This window comes from Trichoderma harzianum, assembly GCF_003025095.1.
Source record: "Trichoderma harzianum CBS 226.95 unplaced genomic scaffold M431scaffold_2, whole genome shotgun sequence".
NCBI classification, from domain to species: domain Eukaryota; kingdom Fungi; phylum Ascomycota; class Sordariomycetes; order Hypocreales; family Hypocreaceae; genus Trichoderma; species Trichoderma harzianum.
This window is the reverse complement of record NW_020209250.1, coordinates 1,289,906-1,309,053: the sequence shown is the minus strand read 5'-3', so window position 1 is coordinate 1,309,053 and position 19,148 is coordinate 1,289,906. Positions and strand designations below refer to the sequence as shown.

Below are 19,148 nucleotides of genomic sequence, written 5' to 3'. Positions count from 1 at the left end.
GTAATGACAGGCTCTGCCCATCCTTGCCGCTGGCGGTATCTAGGATCAATCCATCTTCTTAGCGCGGGACCTGTGGTTGATATGGAGCGCTTGCTACTGGGGCAAGTACCTGCTTAGTGGCCCTGTGGGTTGCAGGTGGGTTTAGCAGCGAGTGATTATCGTTGAGCACATGCAAAATTGGACCAGACGGCATTGCATTCCTCTGGCAACTCGTACTCGTACTCACCTTCACGCTACCAATCCGTTGAAATGAATGAATTCGAGACCAGAAGAGGAGTGGGGGAAAGAAGAGCATTTGGGCATCTACGCGGCATGTACATGTACGTTTGTGTCATTGGGAGGTGGATGGCAAAATGATTACACTGCACTTTTTTGCCATTGCCCCCCGTATTAGAGATCACGCTGCAGTCGAGGTGCCTTGCTAGCGAATTGTAGTGCAGAATTTTCTGCATTTTTATTGTTGAGCTCTGCGGAGTACCCCGAGCACATGTACATACTTGGTCTATCTACCAACCCCCTCCATTGATTGTTTTCACAGCAGAGTGATACAGGGACCTTCATTCACCTCCAGTGATTCTTCCTACAGGAGTACAGTATGAATCCTATTGGCAGATCCCTTCTCAATGGTATTTTTGCCTTGTATGGGGGAGCTGCAAGTAAGCGGCTTTTATCGCCGAAAACTCACCTACATGAGTACCGCTGGGCCAAGTACCTGTATGTCAGACTACGAGAGTCGGGCATCATGTACAATGAGATAACGTCTCTACAGCGATCCAATATCAAATTCCCATTGCCTCTGTCAAAAACAAAGAAAAAAATAGATCAATTCAGTGACTACCAAGTGCCCGAATAGGAGGGCGCCCCGTGTTCTCCCATCTGCACCTTTGGCACCTTTGAGCGTGCAAACTTTTCCCGTGCTCCCACAACAGGTTGGCGATCGCGGATGAAACAATGCAGCTTTTCACTTATGTATCTAGTACGGGGTTGCAGGCAGCCGTAACAGTACCTCCGGGCCAGGTACACGCCAGAGAAAGTACCTTCTCGTGCTGTACTGTAGCATTCTGGAGCTAAAATCCACCCCACGGAGTTGGGTGCATTGGTAGATTCGACGACGGACGATTTAAGGGTCTTCCTAGTTGGGTCGAAAAAAAAAAAAAGTCGAGCTCCATTGATCCGATCTCGCAATGCGGCCACAGGACAGTCATTGAGTCAAACTTTTCACACGAGACAAGTGTAGAAGAAAACCCATTGCTGCTGGCAACTTCTTTTGTCCGGGGAGGAGAAGCCATCATGGAAAGTTCCAGTACAACAAGAAGTCATGCGCATGACGCTACTACTAACTTTTATCCGCCGCGATTGTCGTGATACATGTAGGTATGTAGGATTCACCGTGCTTATCTGCACATAAGCCGCAGTAAACCCCCGTATGGCAGCAGCGCCTGGTAGTATCGGGGCCCCGGACGACATGGTCCAGCTTCCAGATTCGACGGCCTATCTTGGATGGTCTGGATGGTCTGGATGGTCTGGATGCCTCGGAACAATCCAATCGCAATCCTGACAGCGCCATGAAGCAACCCGACCGAGTTTGTGTGGTTGAGACGGCATCGTCAGAGTGTCCCAAACGCAACTTCATCTCTCAGCATCTTTTCGCAGGTTCCAATGATCTGGTCTGCTATCTCGGCGACGCAGGCATCACCAATGACAATGTTGCCATGCTGTGAACGTACTCGTATCGCTCTGTTGACCTGGTGGTTGCTGCCATGGGCATCCTGGTATGGCTGACCCTTGACCTCGCAGGATGAAAGTGCTAATGCTGATGCTGTACAACTGGCTAGACATTTGGTGTAACCGTGGGCGAACCGATTCCTTGCACAGTACCTCCCAACAAGATAAGTTTTTTTTTATCTCGAAGTGCCGAACGCTGCGGATCAATAGCCCGAGGGTCACATTCTTGTCGGTGATGAAATGGCCAAGATCTCCCTCTTCGCGGCACGTATTATTTGATAGTATTGTGCCAGCGGAAAAGGACTGTCAAAGTCTCCAACATTTCATCGATATGTGATATACTTGACCATGTTCTATTTCACTAGAGATCACCGAAAAACTCCGAAGATGCGTCGAGCGAGAATTTGAATGGATGGGAGCAAACCACCGGGGTAGCCTCAACGCAAAATCGGCTGTATCGCAGCTTTCTCCCTCATGAACAGAGGGCAATTGCAAGATACATTAAGTAAGCTGCTAAAGCAAGGTTGAATGGTCAAGCGGCTCGAATTTTTGACACCGACGACCACTTCCTACAATGACGCAAGCTCCCGGGCTTGAAGCACCAATGCCCACAAAGGCGCGAAGTATATATGATGCGAAGATCTATGAGAGCGGGGGCAGTAGAGTCACTGTCTGGCGGGCTGGGCGATACAGATTGCCCATGATGACAATTCTGGACTATAACTACCTAGTTATTAGAGCGCAGAAAGTGTAAAGAAAACAAGTCCGTTATAATATGGACTTGCCGTGATGTCGCAGTATTGAGGCAAGCAATGTATCTTGTTTGATACTGTATGATGAGCCTGAAGCTTGGTGTGGGTTTTCGTTCACCGACCCACTCTGCCACCACTGCTAATGCTCAATGTTTATTACAGTACACCCTCACACTCACTCTCATAAACGCGTCAAGCATTTCACATAAGTACAACAAATATCCATGGAACTTATACTTACCGCCGCCACCAAACCCAAAACCCCATTCCACTCCATCTGATTCAACTTGTCAAAGAAAAAGCCTCTCCACCGGCACCATCTCAGCCGCAGCCACAATGCCGCCACCATCAGAATCCGACATCCTCACAAACTACCTCCTTCAGCCAGCACCCCTTCCATCCATCACCACCTTTAACCAATTCGTGCTCCTCTTCCCCCGCCCGCTTCACAACTCGCCTCAGCTGCGGTCTCTGTACCGCGACTTGCAGGCGCAGCGCAATGCGGTGGTTGACGCTGTGGCTGCGAGCATCCAGGATGAGGTGAAGCGCGGGGTGGTCATGAGAAGGGAGGTTCTACGGCTAAGGAGAGAGGCGGAGAGGGAAGATATAGATGGCGAAGTTGAAATGGAGCGAGCGGTAAGTTGTTGAAATGTGCTTCTCTTTTAGAAAACTTATGCTGATGAGGGTGCAGCTATTTGGTCACGATTCTGGTTTGAAGAGCGCAACGCACAGCCTCAACTCTGTGATTCCCGAGCTAGAAGGTGCCGTCGGCGCACTTGAAGCAGAGATTAAGAGGCTTGAAGAAGAAGAGGCGGCTCTCCAAGAGTCCATCCAGCAGACGATTGGCGGGCTGAGCGATCTCCGCTACGGCAAACTGGCCAACGGCAAACTCCGAGATGAGATTGTCGACGGCTTGAAATCACTCCAAGAAGCATGCGAGAACAAGTCATGACTGGGATTATTCGAATTTTTCCTTTTTCATAAACAGCTACGTAACTCATGATACCCAAAAAGCTTACGAAACCAACGGCCCTCGGGTTGGTATTTATCATTCAAAGAAAACAAACCGCCGGGGGGGTTGTCCCCATCTTAAATCATGTACATCATTGCATCCAATGCTCCAGGTTGGGTCATTATCCAAAGTCCCCCCAAAGGCAAACTCATACAGATTTTCCCTAGATGGTTGATTATTTGGAGGCGGGGGCGGCAGCAGCCGGGGCACGTTGTTGAGCCCGCTGCTGAGCACGGTTGCCCCTGATCACAGCCGTTAGCTACATGCACAACCGAATGAATGGAAACAGAGAATGGACTTGGTTTCAGACTTACATCATGCTTCGGCTGGCGAAGGAGACAATAAGCATAAACGCCCACTGGGGAACGAGGTTGAAGACCCAGAGAAGATAGCCAAGAGGGATGGACAAGCCAAGCTCGGCGGCCTTGCCGTTGAAGGGGTGCCAGAAGGACTCGAGCAGGACAAAGTCCTCCTTGTTGCCAGCCTCTTGCAGCTGGACAATCTCATCTGTAGTGACGGTGGTAAGGTTAAGCCTCTTCTTGTAGATGTCGACGGGGGCGGGCTTGGGGAGCATGTGGAAGGCCCAGATGTTGCCAACGTTGGCGGACCAGGAATTGCAAAGGATGGGCTGGTCGTCGCAGTTGAGGACGCCCATGTGAGGAGTGGTTGGGAGCTCCGCAAATTTGGCAGCAGCACCTTGGAAAGCGGTTTCAAGCCGGTCACAGCGGCCTAAAACAGAGGAATTAGTCAAACACATTAAGCCATTGGGGAGATTCTGCGCCTCAGAGCAAATGAAACAACTCACCAAAGCACGTCTTGTTTCCACCAGTGATCAAGATCCACCACTCCTCGGGCGTCTTTGCGCCGGCGGCCACAGGCGCATAGAGAGTGTCCTCCCAGTTGTGCTGGGCCAAGACAGAGAGCTTCATGGGGCCCGTCTTGGATGCTTCGGCGGCAGCGGCATCATACTTGTTAGGAGATGGGATATAAGAGGCGGCCTGGCCCAAGATCTGCTGGGCCTGAGCAATGTATTGGTCCAGAGGATTCTCTTGCGCGGCAGAGAGAGCGGGCAGGGCCGCGACGAGAGCAGCTGCGGAGAAGCGCATTGTGAACGGCGATGTTTGTTGTTGTTGCTGTTGTGGGGAAAGAAATTAAGTCCGGCTGCGTATGTATACAAATCCCGAGGTGCAAAACCTAAGCCAGGGAGAGAGAAAAGAAGAATAGGTATAAGAAAACAGATAGATCTCCAACACAGAAATTGTTATCTACTACTCGGCGTACAACCCGTCCACGAGGAAGAAGAATGAATGGAAGAAGATGGAAGCAAAAGAAAAGCTCCGAGACGGCGGGAATGCCAATCTAGAGTAAAGTTTGGAGAAATGTGGCCCCTGTCGAGCAACGCCGCGGATCAAGTGCTCTGGCCGCTCGGTTTGATTTGTTGAGCATTTATGGGTATGTATTTAGTTCAACAAAGTTGAGAGCCAAGCGCTTCCAGCTCAGGTCTTTTTGCTTTAGCGCTGGTGGATTATTGGCGCGGGAAAGGATCAATTTTGATCATCTCATTTTGCATGTGCTCGGGGGTTTGATGCTGTAGGAAGTTTGATAGCCTTGATTGAGAGAAAGGAGATGAGGTACTACTGCAATAGCGGATGAAGCTCAATAGTTTCTTGATATTACGTGACCAATTGAATCGTCGAATGGAAGTCTAAATAGGTGGTGATATACCAAGGTGATAGGTAAGTATCGATTACGATTCGAGTCATAACAAACGGGAACATGGAAGGATTCTAGCTACAGCAGCAGATACTACAGCAAAATATCGATAGTAGCATAAAGAGGTAGTGACAGTAGCAGATACTCCCAGCTAACTTACTACCTCAGATACTAAGCAAGTAAATAACAGTCTCCCATTTGCATCCCGTTTCGACACTTGAACCTCACGCTGTCTCTGGGGTGCTGGATAACAAAAGCCCCAAAGATGGACCTACGCAAGCGCCAAAAAGCTACAGAGCATGCACGTGCTGTAACAAATCCGGACGCGGGGTTGCAAGCCGCCTGAAGCCGCTTCGATCTAGAAGGCGAACAGCGCACGGGCCCCGCTGGAAAATGCGTCACTGGGCGAATTAGAGGCTGTTGCAGGCCTGAGGCGATGATTGGAAGCTTCACGGAAAGCGTCAATCATGCACATGCTCGTTTGAGGCATGGCCTTTTTTTTTTTTCTTCTTCTTTGGGCGTCTGAATAGATTCGCATCAACTCGATTCGACAGTTTCTCTTGCGCAAGCATTGTTTTACAATTACAATGGTAAATGAACCCTTTCATTGTCCACCTCACATTCTTCTACTGTATCTTCAATCGGGACCGTTTCATTGCATGGAAATCTAATTGCTTCACAGGCGCCAGAGTCTTCAGCCCCGAAGCGCAAACGCGGGCGGCCATCCAACGCGTCCAAGCTCGATATCGACGCGTCGCAAGAGCACAACTATGCGACTGAAGCATACGATACCGATGCGCCCGATCAGATGCGCGCCAAGAAGCGCGGGAGGCCGAGGAAAAGTCTGAGTTCCCCGGACGATGAGCCCAGCCCTTCACCAGAGAGCTCCAAGCCCACGAAAAAGAGAGGGCGGCCGTCGCTAGGTGGCAAACCAAGGAATCTAATTCACGAGGATAAAGCGACGCCGCCTCAGCAAAAGCGGAAGCGAGGACGTCCTTCACTAAAGAATCGAGAGCTTGAAGATGAAGACACACCAAGGCGTGGGCGGGCACGGCATAGCGAGGACGTCGAATCGCAGACAAGTCTGCAAAGCAATAGCGCCGCGCAAGACTCGGAAGAGGATCAGCTGCTAAACGAGACCCCAACCCAGAAGCAATTGCCCGCGCAGCGGAAGAGAGGCCGGCCCTCTCAGCAGTCTCGACGGGAAGACGAGGAAGAGGCGCCAAAACGTGGCCCAATAAAGGGGAAGCAAGGGGCGAAGCCACGAAAGCGAGGGCGACCATCGTTACGAGATATCAGCGCTCCAAACAAGATCCAGAGCAAACCCAGCGACAACGCCAAAGGAAAGACAGCCACTGACAGCCCGTCAAATACGACATCAGGCCGACGCCGTGGCCGTCCTACTGGGAGGACAAGAGTCTCAACTGGAGCAACTGCAGAAGATTCACCTGCTCCTAACGCAAGAAGGGCTCCCTCTATTGAGTCCGAACCAGCGGGAGACGCACCTGTATCGAAGAAGAAACAGCGCCGACCTCCCCCAGATGCTGACGTCGAGGACGAGGACGACGACGTCGCTCCCTCACCCGAAAAGCCATACCCTCATGTTTCGCCTCACATCAATCGCGTCCGCCAATCTACCATCGAATCTAAATGGAGCCCCCTGCCTGAATCTACCGTCGCAGCCGCCAACTCAATGCTCGTCATGGCCCACCGTCCCGTCCTCCAGCGTCTCTCCGGCTCCGAACAGCGCCAAAACCACACCTCCGCAGCGCTACGCCTCGTTTCTCATCGCATCACTCGCAAAATCGCACGCGGCATCCCTTTCCCCCCAGCAAGCATGCCATCGGCCCGGGTACCTCGTGGGAGACAAGCGGGCGCCGCGCCGGGCGCCGCTGGCGTGACCGACGGCCGTGCCACAGAGCTGGACTTTGAAAGCGTGCTCGACGCGAAGATGGCCCTGGAGCGACAGCTTGATCCGGCGCTTCACGCTGTCGAGTTGCTGACGAGGGAGAAGGAGAAGCTGGAGAGGGAGCTGGAGAGGGACTATGAAACGCTACGTAACTTGGAGTCCAGTGCCAAGGCTCAGGGGAGGGAGTATCGCGGCTTGTTGAAGAAGGCGCATGTCCTGGCACCAACACCCGAGACAATCCATTCACAGCGAAAGCAAAAGGCAGAGCAGGAAATATCCTTTACTCACTCCGGCGCCTCTCTCTCCGGAGGTCTTTTTAGTGTAAGTTGTCACACCCGCTCTTCCCTCTTTCTTTTCTTTTTTCCCCCGACAGATAGGAACAAAAAGGTTGTATGAAATAACTAACAGTGATGCCTTTCTAGAATCTTCAGGATCCAGAGCTCAAGTCTCTGGCTCTTCAACTCAGTGACCACATGGAAAGCATCAGGAGTAACCTCCAGCAAGCTGATGGAATCGTACCGCAGCTGGCACGTAGCCGTGCTGCTCTGCAAGATGTACTTTTTCGGCAGTTGAGTCAAGAGCAATATGAACGTGTGGTGCTTGGTTAGTAGAAAGAGAGAGAAATTCCCTCCATCTGTACTGGAGAATTGTGTGTTTTATATTTGTTATGGGCGTATAAGGTAATTGGTTAAGCGGAGTGTATTCTAGATATCAAGGAGACTGGCGTGTATATATATACCAGCTATGCTACGATGGGTTTGCTTTGACGAATGAACGGCGTATATATAAAAGACAAAATATTGTGATATATCTTTAGGCAAGTTTGGTTAATACATTCTCATCACTCATTTTGAGTTAAAAGACATAGTCACATCATTTTATAAGGAAGACGGGTCTTTAACGTCACGAGTCGTTCAGTTCAGAAAAAGTGGTTGCCCAGGAACCGTCACTGACGGCCATCTCAAAGAGCAATATCAAATATACACACATGAATGTTAAAAGAGTGTCAAGTACAGTACAACACAGCAAGTTTGTCTTCCGACCAAGCCTCGCCAACCAAAAAAGAAAAAACAACTCATGAAAGGAGAAGGAAAAAACAACGTGAATCCAAAATAGACGTCTATCATGTAACAGCGTAGAGAAAGAAACCTATATTCGTTTTCTTGGTTCTTTTTTGGACTATGATTGTTCTTTTTCTCATCAAGTGCGTTCCTCTTGGCCACGAGATTTCCAAAAACCAGTATCCCATGCCCCCCAATTGCTTTCTTCCCACCTTTGGGTTTCACAATATTCTTACAAGGGTAGTTCCCGCCAAGGAGGCGAGTCCTTTATCGGCGGAGACGGCGGGCAAAGCCAGAAGCGGTAGGCTGAGCAGCACCGCCGGTGGGAACAGTGCCGTTGTTGATGGGGTAAGGCTGGACAGTGACAGTAGCACGGACGGTGGTGGTAATGTCAGTGGGGCAAGGGGTGCTGGTGGTAGCAGAGGCAGCAGAGTCGCCAGAGCCGTTGTTGTTGCCGCTGCCCTCAGAGCCGGAGCCAGAGCTGCCAGAGCCAGAGTTGGATCCAGAGTTGGAGCCGGTGTTGGAGCCAGAGCTGCCGGAGCCAGAGTTGTCGGTGGACTTGTCAGTGACGGCGGGAGCAGAGCCAGAGTCACAAGAGCTGGGAGCAATGGTGACATAGACGGTCGAGGCGGGGACAGTGACAGTCTCCTTGGCGACGGTGACGGTGACGGTGGAAGCGCAAGAACCCTCGCCGTTACCGTTACCGTTAGCAGGAGGAGCGTTGTTGGCGGGAGGAGCATTGCCACCAGTGTTGGAACCAGAGCTGCCGGAGCCAGTCTGAACCGGCTGGACTGTAATGTAGGTCGTGTCAGTAGTGGTGGCCGTGGTGGTGGTGGTGGGTTCAGGGCCGTTCTCACCGTTGCTGAGAGTGCTGGTGAGGGTGATGGTCTTCTTGGTAGTAGCATGGATGGTGGTGGTGACGACAGACGCATCGGTTCCCTTGCCAATGGTGTAAGTCAGGGTCTTGTCGGTGACAACATCAGTGACAGAAACGCCAGCGTTAGGCGGGGGAGTGACGGCAGCAGGAGGAGTAGCCTTGATGGTCGAGCCGGTGATGAGGCCGGAGGAGTGAGCGGCCTGCAGAGAGGACGAGATGCTGGAAGCCTCGGCCACGGGGCAGACGGTGGTGGCCAGGACAATGGTATCGGTGACAACCACGGTGCTCCTGGCCGACTCGGGCAGGCTGCCAGCACCGGTAGAGTTGAGGCGAGCCGGGCAGTTGGTGACGGTGGGAGCACAGCTGATGACGGTGTGAACCGAGGTAGCAATGACGGTCAGCGTAGTGGGAGCAGCATCGTCAACTGCAGCGGTGGTGGTGTTGGACCTGGGGAAGTGCAGGTGGCGGATGGGAGAGCTGGCAGAGGCCAGGCCGGCGAAGAGGCCAAAAGCAGCAACGGCAGCGGACTTCATCTTGATGATTCGTGTGATGTAGTTTTTGTTTTTTTGATAATGCTCGGAGAGAGGGCGAAAGTCGATTCCGCGTTTATATAAAAAGGGATTTCAGAGAGTGTAAGTCGACGTCAAGCCGATGGATGGAAAAAAGTCTAGCTTGTTTTCCGTTGTAAGGAGTGGAAGTTAGCTGTCAAACAGACGAGCCGGAGCAAAGACAGACAAAAGCAAGATTTTCGTTCGTTGAAGAGAAGAAAAGAACAAGAGGAGAAGGGAAAAGACGAGTCAGGACGGGATGGATATCGAGCCTTTTTGTCCGCGAGAGCAAACACCATCGCCAGTCAAACGAAACGTAAACGCCCCCTTCAACGGCCCCTCCGCACGCCCCTCTGTTGCCTGCCGGACCTCTGCCAGCTCTCCGAGTTTGCGTCAATTGATTGCTGACTCTCCCCCGAAATCCCATCGGTCTATCCATGTCCGCCACCCCTGATGGAGTCGCAGGCATGCATACATGTCACCAATCTGGCGGCGCTAAACATCGCCGGCCACTTAGCATTTGGCTGAAGGCCTGCTAGTGCCAGGGGCCGATGCAGGTACGCAGCACCAAGCCGGAGCCGCATCAGCACCTGAGACGCGCCCAGAGCCAATCACTCAGCCATCACGGAAGAGGCGCTGTTTGGCTGAGGTGTCTATTGTTCTCAAGCTGTGTTTTTTTGCGGTGGCGCTGGGCTGACTTGCGGGCATGGAGGAGTAGCTGAGTTAGTTGATATTTTCACATGATAACTGCCCAAGTCTGTTCTGCCTTGTGGTCGGTGAAATAATTTAGTAGTCCAAGGCGGTCAACCCAAAACTTCCAATTGCCGGTACGTACATGGAATGCGTATTCGTACAACGGCGCTCAACCGAGTCGGTCAGTTCCGTGTACTCGTACGACTTTGTACTCCTCCGTATACTTTTTCTTTCTTTTCAACACCAAACAGAGCTTCTTCTGGATGCTTCCGAATGCAAATATGCCCCGAAACGGATCCCGCAACCCGGCCTGGACAAGTCTCTAATGAGCAAAAACAAAGTGCCAAGCGACCCCCGACCGAATCAATTTCGACGATAGTCTCCCATTGGCTCGACCTTGTCCAGGGCGGCGACCAAAACACCAGCAGGGCCCTTAATTTGCATCGCCCAACATGCGGTTTGCAATGCCTTGATTCTGTTCATTTCAAGTTTAATATATTCGCCTGTTAGTGCGCGTACGGGTACATATCCGTACGCTTCGCAGACTCATCCAATTTTGTTTGATTGCTCTCCCCAGTCTGCCCATCTCCTCAACACCGCCATTTGCATGCGCACGCACTTACATGATAGCGATTAATTCACTCAGTGACGCCGTTGGCTTGGCCTCGCCTGCATCCTGACACCAACGTTCTCAACGGCGTGGGTCATATTCGCCTTCATGCTCGCTTGATGCCACCGCCCCCCCAGACTTGGGAAAAACCACCCCGCAAGACACCCCCTTGGGCCCCCTGCCGCTGCGTCGTTTTGTGAAACGGCCAACTGCGGGCTTGTTTGGACTTGTACCTAAAGTTCACGCAACCGCTCAACTTGTTGTGCTGTTCCGCAGTGGCATCCAGAGCTAATAGTCGCAAATATATTGACTTGAGCTGAGTCTCTGGCGATCCATCAAACGCCTCACCACGTTAGTCCCCAGGATCACCGTTTGTGTCACTGGTGTTTCCCCCGTGTCTATTATTGTCCATGGTGCCTCTCCAACTGCTCGCTTCATGTTTTCACAAGGGCCGGGCCAGCCAACCTTATTCTCCAGGAACCGTTTGAGATAAGAGAAACGAGAAACACATGCGGCCCCTGCGTCACCCCCAGCCAGCGCCCTTGCTTCGCTGCGTTGCGAATGCACGGATACACGTATTCATCCCAGGCCACGCCAGCCAGAAAAAAAGGCGTTTTGCTTTTTCCTTTCGCCTTTCTCCCGTCCCTTGCCATCGGCGGGATAAGAAAAAAAGAAGGATTTCTTTTTTTCCCTTAGTTGACATGTCACGGACCGCGGGGTGGGGAGCCTCCGAGTCAGCCACGACCACAACAGTACGAATCACGGCGTGACGGTGACTCTAGCACCGAACGCCTGAGAGCGACTACACGATGAGCCGTGCCATCTTCGGCTGGCCGGCTTGGCAAACCGGCACGCTGAGATTGCGTCTTAGCGGAATGTCATCATTTTCACAGGTCAGCGCTGCGTGTAAAGCAGCTTTTGGGCATATCGGCTCTTCATCCGTACGGCGTACTCCGTGTGATTACTATTGGTGATGATTTTGTCTTACGGCATCTTTCAAGCTTCCATCATTCCACTTCCTCTATCCTTGGCCGTGGCCGTCCAGAAGCGTCCACCAGGGTGCCTTCAGGATTGACATGCAATCCCGCTAATCTCGTCAAACCGGGCACGGCGCTCGCCTCTGTCTGACTCGGCAATAGGCTTGCCATGCCCCAATTCTCAAGGCTCTCCACGACATCGCGTGCGTGCTGTTGGACCAGTCCGTCGTTGTCTGTTGCCGCAATGTAGCTGAGAGTCCTCTGTATATCCTCCCGGCTCTGGCTTGTCAATCCAAATCCCAGTTTCTGTCCAGACTCCTTGGCCTTGTCCAAGGCTTTCACAAAACTGAGTATAACGAGGATGGCTGCTCGTCGAAGTATGCCCTTCTCCAGCTCAGGCTCCATGGCGAGGACATTGATGCTGAGGTCGACTCCTGCCGAGACTATAGTCGGCCCCATACCAATAATGTTCGTCTCAATGGCATTTCCAAAGATGGAAAGAGCCGAAGTCCGCATTCGAATATCCTCGCTCCCCCTTTTGCTTTCCCAGCCTTGAACAATTTGCGCCAGTATCTCATTATTGGCCAGTTGCTCCGGTGTTTCTTCCTCATCCGCCATTTCAATGTCCTGGTCAGCGTCTCCACTAGCTTCTGCCTTTTTCCTCTTCAGTTCGTTCAACCTTTCCTCTCGTGCCTGCTTGGCCATCGTTTTGGGTCTGTATCCCCTTCTACCTGCAATCGACAACATGCTCTCGCCTGCATTCTGGGCTGCCTCTCCCGTGAAAGTCTCTCCCAATCGCTCGATAACCTGAAGTATTGCCTCACCAAACCTGAGACGAGTGTCTGTAGATGATCTTTCCTGTGCATCCAAATAATGGTCGAGAAGCTCCTGCATTGTCGCCTTAGGATGCTTATTTGCCAGTAGCGTGAATATCTTAATAACTCGCAAATTGATATAGTCCTCATTTTCCTTCAAAAGATTTGCCATCAGCACTGTGACGGCCGATATGTCCAATATTGAACTCTCTGCCACGATCAGATTTGATAATAGGTTGAGGCCTTCGGACACCACCGGTGGCGGGTTATCGCCTCCAGTCATGTAGTTCATTGCTAGATCGTAAGTCTTACGGTCTTCAATCTGGCGGGCAGTAGGAGCCGCCGTTTTGTCAAATGGCTTTTCCACATCATCCCGGTACTTGAGCAGCATCGTCAGATTGCCTGCAGTTGTCGATGCTTCACCTCGATCTGCATTCCCAATCCTCGCCAGTGCGTCCTCGACAACTTTTAGCTCAGTCGGGTTAATGTCCGACTTCTGAAATGTCGGCGCTGTGATTACCAAGTTTAGTAGACTGAGTACAACTCCAATGATATCGTCCCCAAGGGGTGCCTGGCCGTCGACTCGCAGTACATGTGATATAAGTTCCAGCAGCTGGTCGAAATGGCTAATCAATTTTTCCGGAGCTTTGTCCATGAACTTTTGCAACAAAGTCACGTCGACAAGATCTTGGATAGCAGAAGCAGAGTCTGCTTCCTCATCATGAGTGACCAGCTTGATGGCCGAACTGCTTTGTTTGCTGGCTGACTGTATCCATCGTCGCAAGAGGTATAAGAAGACCGAGGAAACTTCTTCCGTTGTACATACGGAACTCAGGAATTCAACCAAGGTGGTTGATTTACTCTCAACCTCTCCCCAGTCTAGTTCCTCGTTTTGCTTTCCTTCGGCAAACGGACGGCGAATGCTCTCTATCCCTCCTTCGGACCCATGGTGGTATCGCCATTGTAGACCATCTGCGTCATACAGGGATCCTTTGCATTGAATATTACGGATAAACGGGATGAGGTTGTTCACATCACCGAATAACCTGAAGTGAGTCTGCACAAGAATCCGCGCAGGCCTGCAGAAGCGCTTTTCGGTTTCTTGAGAGGGATTCATCCAGGAAGCGAGAGCCCAAAGTTGCAATTGGACTGGCTTCAGGACTCGTTTACAAAGGCCGGGTGATGGGTTTGACATGATGAGTAGTTGCAGCCGTTTAAGTGACCTCTCGAGGTCGGCAGCAGCAACAAGGACTTTTTCTCGACCCAGTTCCACAACTTCGTCGTCGTCGTGCAAGCCAAAAGAATTTCCCCTTGAAGACTTCAGCGATGGGTTAATGGTTTCCATCAAAGGCTGTACGAAAGCGTTCCAACCAGGTGCCCCTGTTTTCTCTCATAAGTAAACGCGTAGAGAAATACGGTGCATGACTATATAAACGAAAGTTATGTTCTTACCTGGGGCTCCGAATTGCTTTTTACCCAAGATACCGAACCCAACAATCTGCGCAGCAGTTTTCGCAACATCAGGTCCAGCTTCGCCATCAAATAAAGCCATGAATTGGCCCGCTATACCATCGAACCATTCCTGAGCATTCATCAAAGCCGGAACAGAGGAAAGAAGTTTCGTTGCAACGGCTACCGCCTCATGCGTAATGGCAGCTCCTTGTTTTCCGCGGCTACCGCTGTCATCCGCGGGTTTCCCAGTGTTGCTCGGATGAACTGCAAACACGAACTCCATAGTAGCTCGAACGCCGTCGGACCGCAGTGGCAGATGCGTCAGACTCCGCATCAGCGGTTCCCTTAGCCATGGCGGAAGCACATTGGGCTTGATCAGAGCGTTGAGAGCATGTATCAAGATCCATGTTTGCGTTCTGACCGCATGTCAGGTTTGATTTGAATGTCTGTTTCCCCCTCTAAGCAGCCTCACCTACCTCTCGATCAGTTCATTGTATTCACGCAAGCCATCTTGTCGGCTTTCAGCAGCGGCTGATGGATCGAATGCTTTTTTTGCAGCATCCACGATATCCTGTGTGATCTTCGGCCGAGATTGCTGAGTATCCGTCAAGTCTGCCATAGCACTCAGACACCATATAGATGTGATTTATGAGCTTTACAGAACCTAAGTGCCAGGCTGGTTTTCGAGGCGAAGCTCTTTTACAAATGAGAATAAGCTGCCTTGTGGCACAAGGTAGGAAGTAGCTGGACGTTCTAGTAAAAAACTGTATGCACTGTACAAATGCGCTGTAAGCTTAACCAGTTCATAGTCACGTGCTTACGCGTTCCTGGGCTTGCTTGGTCCGTGCGTCGAGCTCTCCATCATCACATGCCTTCCCCACGCGTTTCCTCATGTTTACTACTTCACTCATCAACCACCGTCAGAACACTTCAGATACGCCAATTCCTCGATTTATTGCCGGAGATTTCACCGCTATCCAATACAATGTCTTCTTTGTACGCATCGTCTCTTGGATCTCCTCATGTAGCTCAAGGCAGAGCCTCCTTCGTTGCCCTCAAAAGCAACACTCCATCTGCACGTCGCCTCCCCCACAGTTTCCCGATTCTCGTTTTCCTTGCTTCCGCAAGGAATGTCTATCGTAGGCCTCTCTTCCAGGCTTGGTTCACCCGCAATATGCAGCTTCCGAGCCTGCTCCAGGACCTCGTCGAATGCTGCAGTTGGATCCATTGCGGTCGGTCTCTGTCTGGCACCCGGACAGCCAAGTCTAGCTGAGAGACACGAGTTTCGGAACTTAACCCTAAGCATGCATCTGGTTTAGTTTGCGCTCAGTCGTCCAATCTCCTTTTTAAATCGCGTTCTTTGTCGATGGACTAGGAGAGAGGACATCCAGTCACTCAACAGTGCGCAAGAGGAAGGATGCCATGGGTCATTATAGTCTCTGGTCTGAGGACGCCCGTCAGCCCTCTCCGCTGGAATTCGCACTATGGTCGAGAATAGGCTGTCCTTGTGATGCAGCTGGCATTATAGGCAGAGAGATTGGCCTTGTCTGTTGGGATCTGCAGCGGTGGCTTCATTGCCCCGGTGCAAGGTCTATGGCATGGGGGGCTTGAGCACAGAAAGGGCTTCAAGCTGTCAAAGATCGCATTTCAAAAACTACACTCTGTCCTTATGGCACCTTGCCGGAAGCCTGCTTCATAGCAGTGTCGCGAGGGCCATCTGGAATCACACAGAAATGCAACGGTTCTTGACCGGCCCAACGCTGTTCTGCAACGCTCTCGGATGCTCCTTATATGCCCGCCTACTTTCTGGATACACACCAACACGACCACCAACGTCATGATCTCTGTCTGTTAGCCGTTTGCTCCTTGGACCACACCACAGCACCCGCTTTCGGTGTGTGATGCTGCGGCATCTAGTCTGACCAAGCGCATTAACCTTCGGTCGTTGGCTCTGTCCCTCGATCTTGCAAGGACGCCAGTTCCTGGCTGGGCTACCCAGCAACTTCCTCAGTAGATTTCATCAAGGAACTGCTGAGATGATAACGCGGCTTTTACAGATGTGTTTTGTGCGCGTGTTGATGCCCTCCTAACCTTGAGGGTTCTGGAGAGGAAACAAAAACAAGTCTTCGTTGGCAGTGCGAGACAAACAGAAGGAGGCTCCCCTGGCTACATCTGGAATATCTAGGCTACAATACGCTACTCGGACTTTGGACTCGGCGAACTTGAAGAAGGCAGCAAATCCATTAGAGGATTGGCTCCGGGCATCGGTCCATTGCGGATACCGCGAATGCGGCTCGGTGTCGAGTTTGAGCTTGATTGAACAAGGACCCATCTTGAGTTGGTGTCAAAGTTTAGCACTTGTCTCGTTCCCTGCTCAACTCGCATCTTTGAGTCCAATTCGCGGGCTGCCACCATTTGACTTGTTCATTGACACGACGTACTTTGTACAAATATTGGATTATAAGGACACACCATAGATTTGGAAGGTAGTCCTGGTTGTCCTTCTCCCAGCAATGGTCGGAGGGCAACCCCCCGCTGGTGAGGGGATAAGTAACCCCTGTTCCGATGGCTATGAGACTTCTCGCTAACAATGCTCTGCAGGTCAGGCTAGGTCATCTAAGGATGTTCGAATCTCTCCGCTGATATGCTGTAAACTCACCGCTGCTTGCAACTTCATGCTTGCAACTTCCTCTTGTGTGCCGTTGTGAAAAGGTGCAATGACGAACCATGTTAGCCAAGTTGACGTCAATGAGTATTCGTAATCGCTATCGCCAAATTTCCAAGCCAAGAAATCGGCTCTGAGCTCCTGTTGCGATCAGTAAGCGGGAATGGTTAGCGATCAAGATGAGGCATCTCTAGCCTCTCATGTCTTTGGGGGATTTTTTTAATAGATAGGCAGCCCTGGTCGTGTACACATCAATTTCCCGAAACGAGTGGGTGGCATCACGGCTAAAGCCGGTGTCATTTTTTCCATATGACGACGACACCAGTCCCTGGCAGACAATGGCGCGGCAAACTTAACGATGTCATGTACAGGGTTCAGATGCAGCGCAACCTGAGAAAGATTCTTGAAGCCTACCGCATTGAGCGATGGGGAGCCACCGCGGACCGTCGACCTTGTGCCAGTGGAGGCAAGAGTGTACGAGTATGGCTTTGAGAAAACAGGCCTAGCCGGGGAGTCTTGTCTAATATTAATCAGCCGAGAGCCCTCTAAACAGGAAGTTGAGGAACAATCTATCGAGCTTCGATTGAGGGGATTCATGTTCCAATGGCAGCGCTAGCTCCAACGGCTTTGGCCGTGTTGATCAGCCCCACAGGGAGCGAGGAAGAAGAGCGCGAGAGGGAAAAAAGTCTTTGTCGCTTCTCAATCAGGACGTAGGGCGATGCAGGGAGGTGGAGCGCAGCCCTGGTTGATGTCGCAAGACGTATGAAACAGCATCTATCCTAGGGCCTGGCAAGCCTGGCTGCTCGGAGGAGTTCCCTGGGCGGGCAATTAACGTCGGCCAGCTGCTCCTCTGAGTGGTTCACCCGGAGAACTGGGCTGGTCACCGAGAGCGCTTTTGGATCCCTTGTTTTGCGTGTGAGTGTGAGTGTGAGTGTGTGTGTGCAGTGAGATTAGCCTGCCTATCGTGGGCTATAACTAAGCCGTGCGAAGGGCTGGTGTTTTGAAGCTCGTGGGCGGAATTGGAGATGCTTCGACTTCCTTGTAATACTACTCGACGCCTAATTAACGGGACCTACTGTACCATTGCTCTAGTACTACTGCCAAGGTAGCAGTGCTAAAGGATTAAGGTCCGTCCAGGTGAAATGCAGCTGCCTAGTGGCTAGTACAGGCAGATATAGTGTGCAATCCGCACTCCGTATAGTGCTCCAGTCCGTGGATAAACCTGGTAAGGCCGAGAGCTAGCAGACCGTACATTAGCAGCACTGCTGGCGTCAATTGAACATCACAATGCCTCACCACAGCAGGCAATTGAGAGACGCTCGCCCAGGTGGGATTGGAAGCTGGAGGGCATCCAGGGAGAAATGACATGCAACGTCAAGTTGCAGCTTAGCGTCATCGCTTCGTACCTGGGTACCGCAGACATGTCTTGCGCGAGAGTATCGAGGACCAACGCCAAAAGTACCCGCAGGTACCAGAGGTACCGAACACTAAGGCCTCGGGTGAGATTATCGGCAAGGCGGTACGGGGTTTCCTCTGCACGGAATACTCTGTACGGAGTAGCTTGTACGGAGCATTCTGCCAGGCACGGAGTATCCGTACAACCTCGGCCGAGAGGAAAGTGGACTCCCTGGGAACGGCAGGCATGACTTGCATCTGGGCCAAGACGCAAGAAGCACCCAGAAGCCCAAGGCCATCGCCCCACCATGCCAGAAGGGTGAAGGTGTGTTCTTGCACGCTCTCAGCTCAAACAACAAACTTGACGCTCAAGCTCGTAAGCAGCCAACGGCAACGGATCCGACTCGCCAGAACGCGGCCTCGAAGCAACTAACGGCAAAGGGATCGCTCACCTCTTGCACCGCTCTTAGAAGTTAGAACCGCGCGGCCGAAACTGAGGCGTGGCGGCCAGCATGAAGGGCCGATGCCGTCTGAGTCCTGCATCGCCGGTTTACGGTTTGCGGGTTGCGGTTACGAGTACAACCTCACCAACGCTTCACCGAGCCACTCCTTCGACCACGGACCACTCTTGGCTCCCCGGCCCTTAAGAGGAAAATATCGCCGTACGATATGCTATCCATGCTATTCTAGTCAAGACTGGCCTAAGCCCTGTAACGACAGTCCGAGGTAACCATGAACGAGAACCAAGGCAGAGCCTCACCGTTCCGCCCCCAAGAAAAAAAAAAAAGACAAAATACCCTTTTCCCGCCCCAAGCTTGAGAGTTTCCCGGCGTTTCCCAGCGGCACACAAATCCCTCCGAGAACAAAAAGTCCCCAACTCCCTTGCCAGTTTCCAATCCCTTGTTTGCAGCCCTTTTCAGATGCCAGTTAGTCCATCCGTGGGC

The 19,148-nt window shown here is 51.8% G+C and overlaps 6 protein-coding genes across 6 annotated transcripts; 3 read left to right on the top strand and 3 right to left on the bottom strand.

The window, feature by feature from the left end:
- Positions 1–2,813: 2,813 nt before the first annotated feature.
- On the top strand, positions 2,814–3,429 carry M431DRAFT_1597 (hypothetical protein; the record flags this gene model as incomplete). The annotated part of the gene is made up of 2 exons (XM_024912982.1): positions 2,814–3,113; positions 3,169–3,429. 2 exons carry the CDS (start codon positions 2,814–2,816, stop codon positions 3,427–3,429), a joined length of 561 nt encoding a protein of 186 aa, XP_024778593.1.
- Positions 3,430–5,063, bottom strand: M431DRAFT_503877 (hypothetical protein). The gene is made up of 3 exons (XM_024918371.1): positions 4,295–5,063; positions 3,804–4,218; positions 3,430–3,731 (listed from the first exon to the last, which is right to left on the bottom strand). The coding sequence occupies exons 1-3, from the start codon at positions 4,593–4,595 to the stop codon at positions 3,665–3,667; spliced, it is 783 nt and encodes a 260-aa protein (XP_024778592.1). The 5' UTR covers positions 4,596–5,063; the 3' UTR covers positions 3,430–3,664.
- Positions 5,064–5,733: 670 nt separating this feature from the next.
- On the top strand, positions 5,734–7,953 carry M431DRAFT_133743 (hypothetical protein). The gene is made up of 3 exons (XM_024912506.1): positions 5,734–5,792; positions 5,885–7,432; positions 7,534–7,953. The coding sequence occupies exons 1-3, from the start codon at positions 5,790–5,792 to the stop codon at positions 7,717–7,719; spliced, it is 1,737 nt and encodes a 578-aa protein (XP_024778591.1). The 5' UTR covers positions 5,734–5,789; the 3' UTR covers positions 7,720–7,953.
- A 486-nt stretch (positions 7,954–8,439) lies between these two features.
- On the bottom strand, positions 8,440–9,582 carry M431DRAFT_478058 (hypothetical protein; the record flags this gene model as incomplete). Its single annotated transcript, XM_024915634.1, has 1 exon — positions 8,440–9,582. One exon carries the CDS (start codon positions 9,580–9,582, stop codon positions 8,440–8,442), a length of 1,143 nt encoding a protein of 380 aa, XP_024778590.1.
- Positions 9,583–11,841: 2,259 nt separating this feature from the next.
- On the bottom strand, positions 11,842–14,879 carry M431DRAFT_503873 (hypothetical protein). Its single transcript, XM_024918370.1, has 3 exons — positions 14,621–14,879; positions 14,145–14,560; positions 11,842–14,072 (listed from the first exon to the last, which is right to left on the bottom strand). The coding sequence occupies exons 1-3, from the start codon at positions 14,761–14,763 to the stop codon at positions 11,908–11,910; spliced, it is 2,724 nt and encodes a 907-aa protein (XP_024778589.1). The 5' UTR covers positions 14,764–14,879; the 3' UTR covers positions 11,842–11,907.
- Positions 14,880–15,646: 767 nt separating this feature from the next.
- On the top strand, positions 15,647–16,176 carry M431DRAFT_503872 (hypothetical protein). The gene has a single exon (XM_024918369.1). It carries the CDS (start codon positions 15,743–15,745, stop codon positions 15,983–15,985), a length of 243 nt encoding a protein of 80 aa, XP_024778588.1. The 5' UTR covers positions 15,647–15,742; the 3' UTR covers positions 15,986–16,176.
- The last annotated feature ends 2,972 nt before the right edge of the window (positions 16,177–19,148 follow it).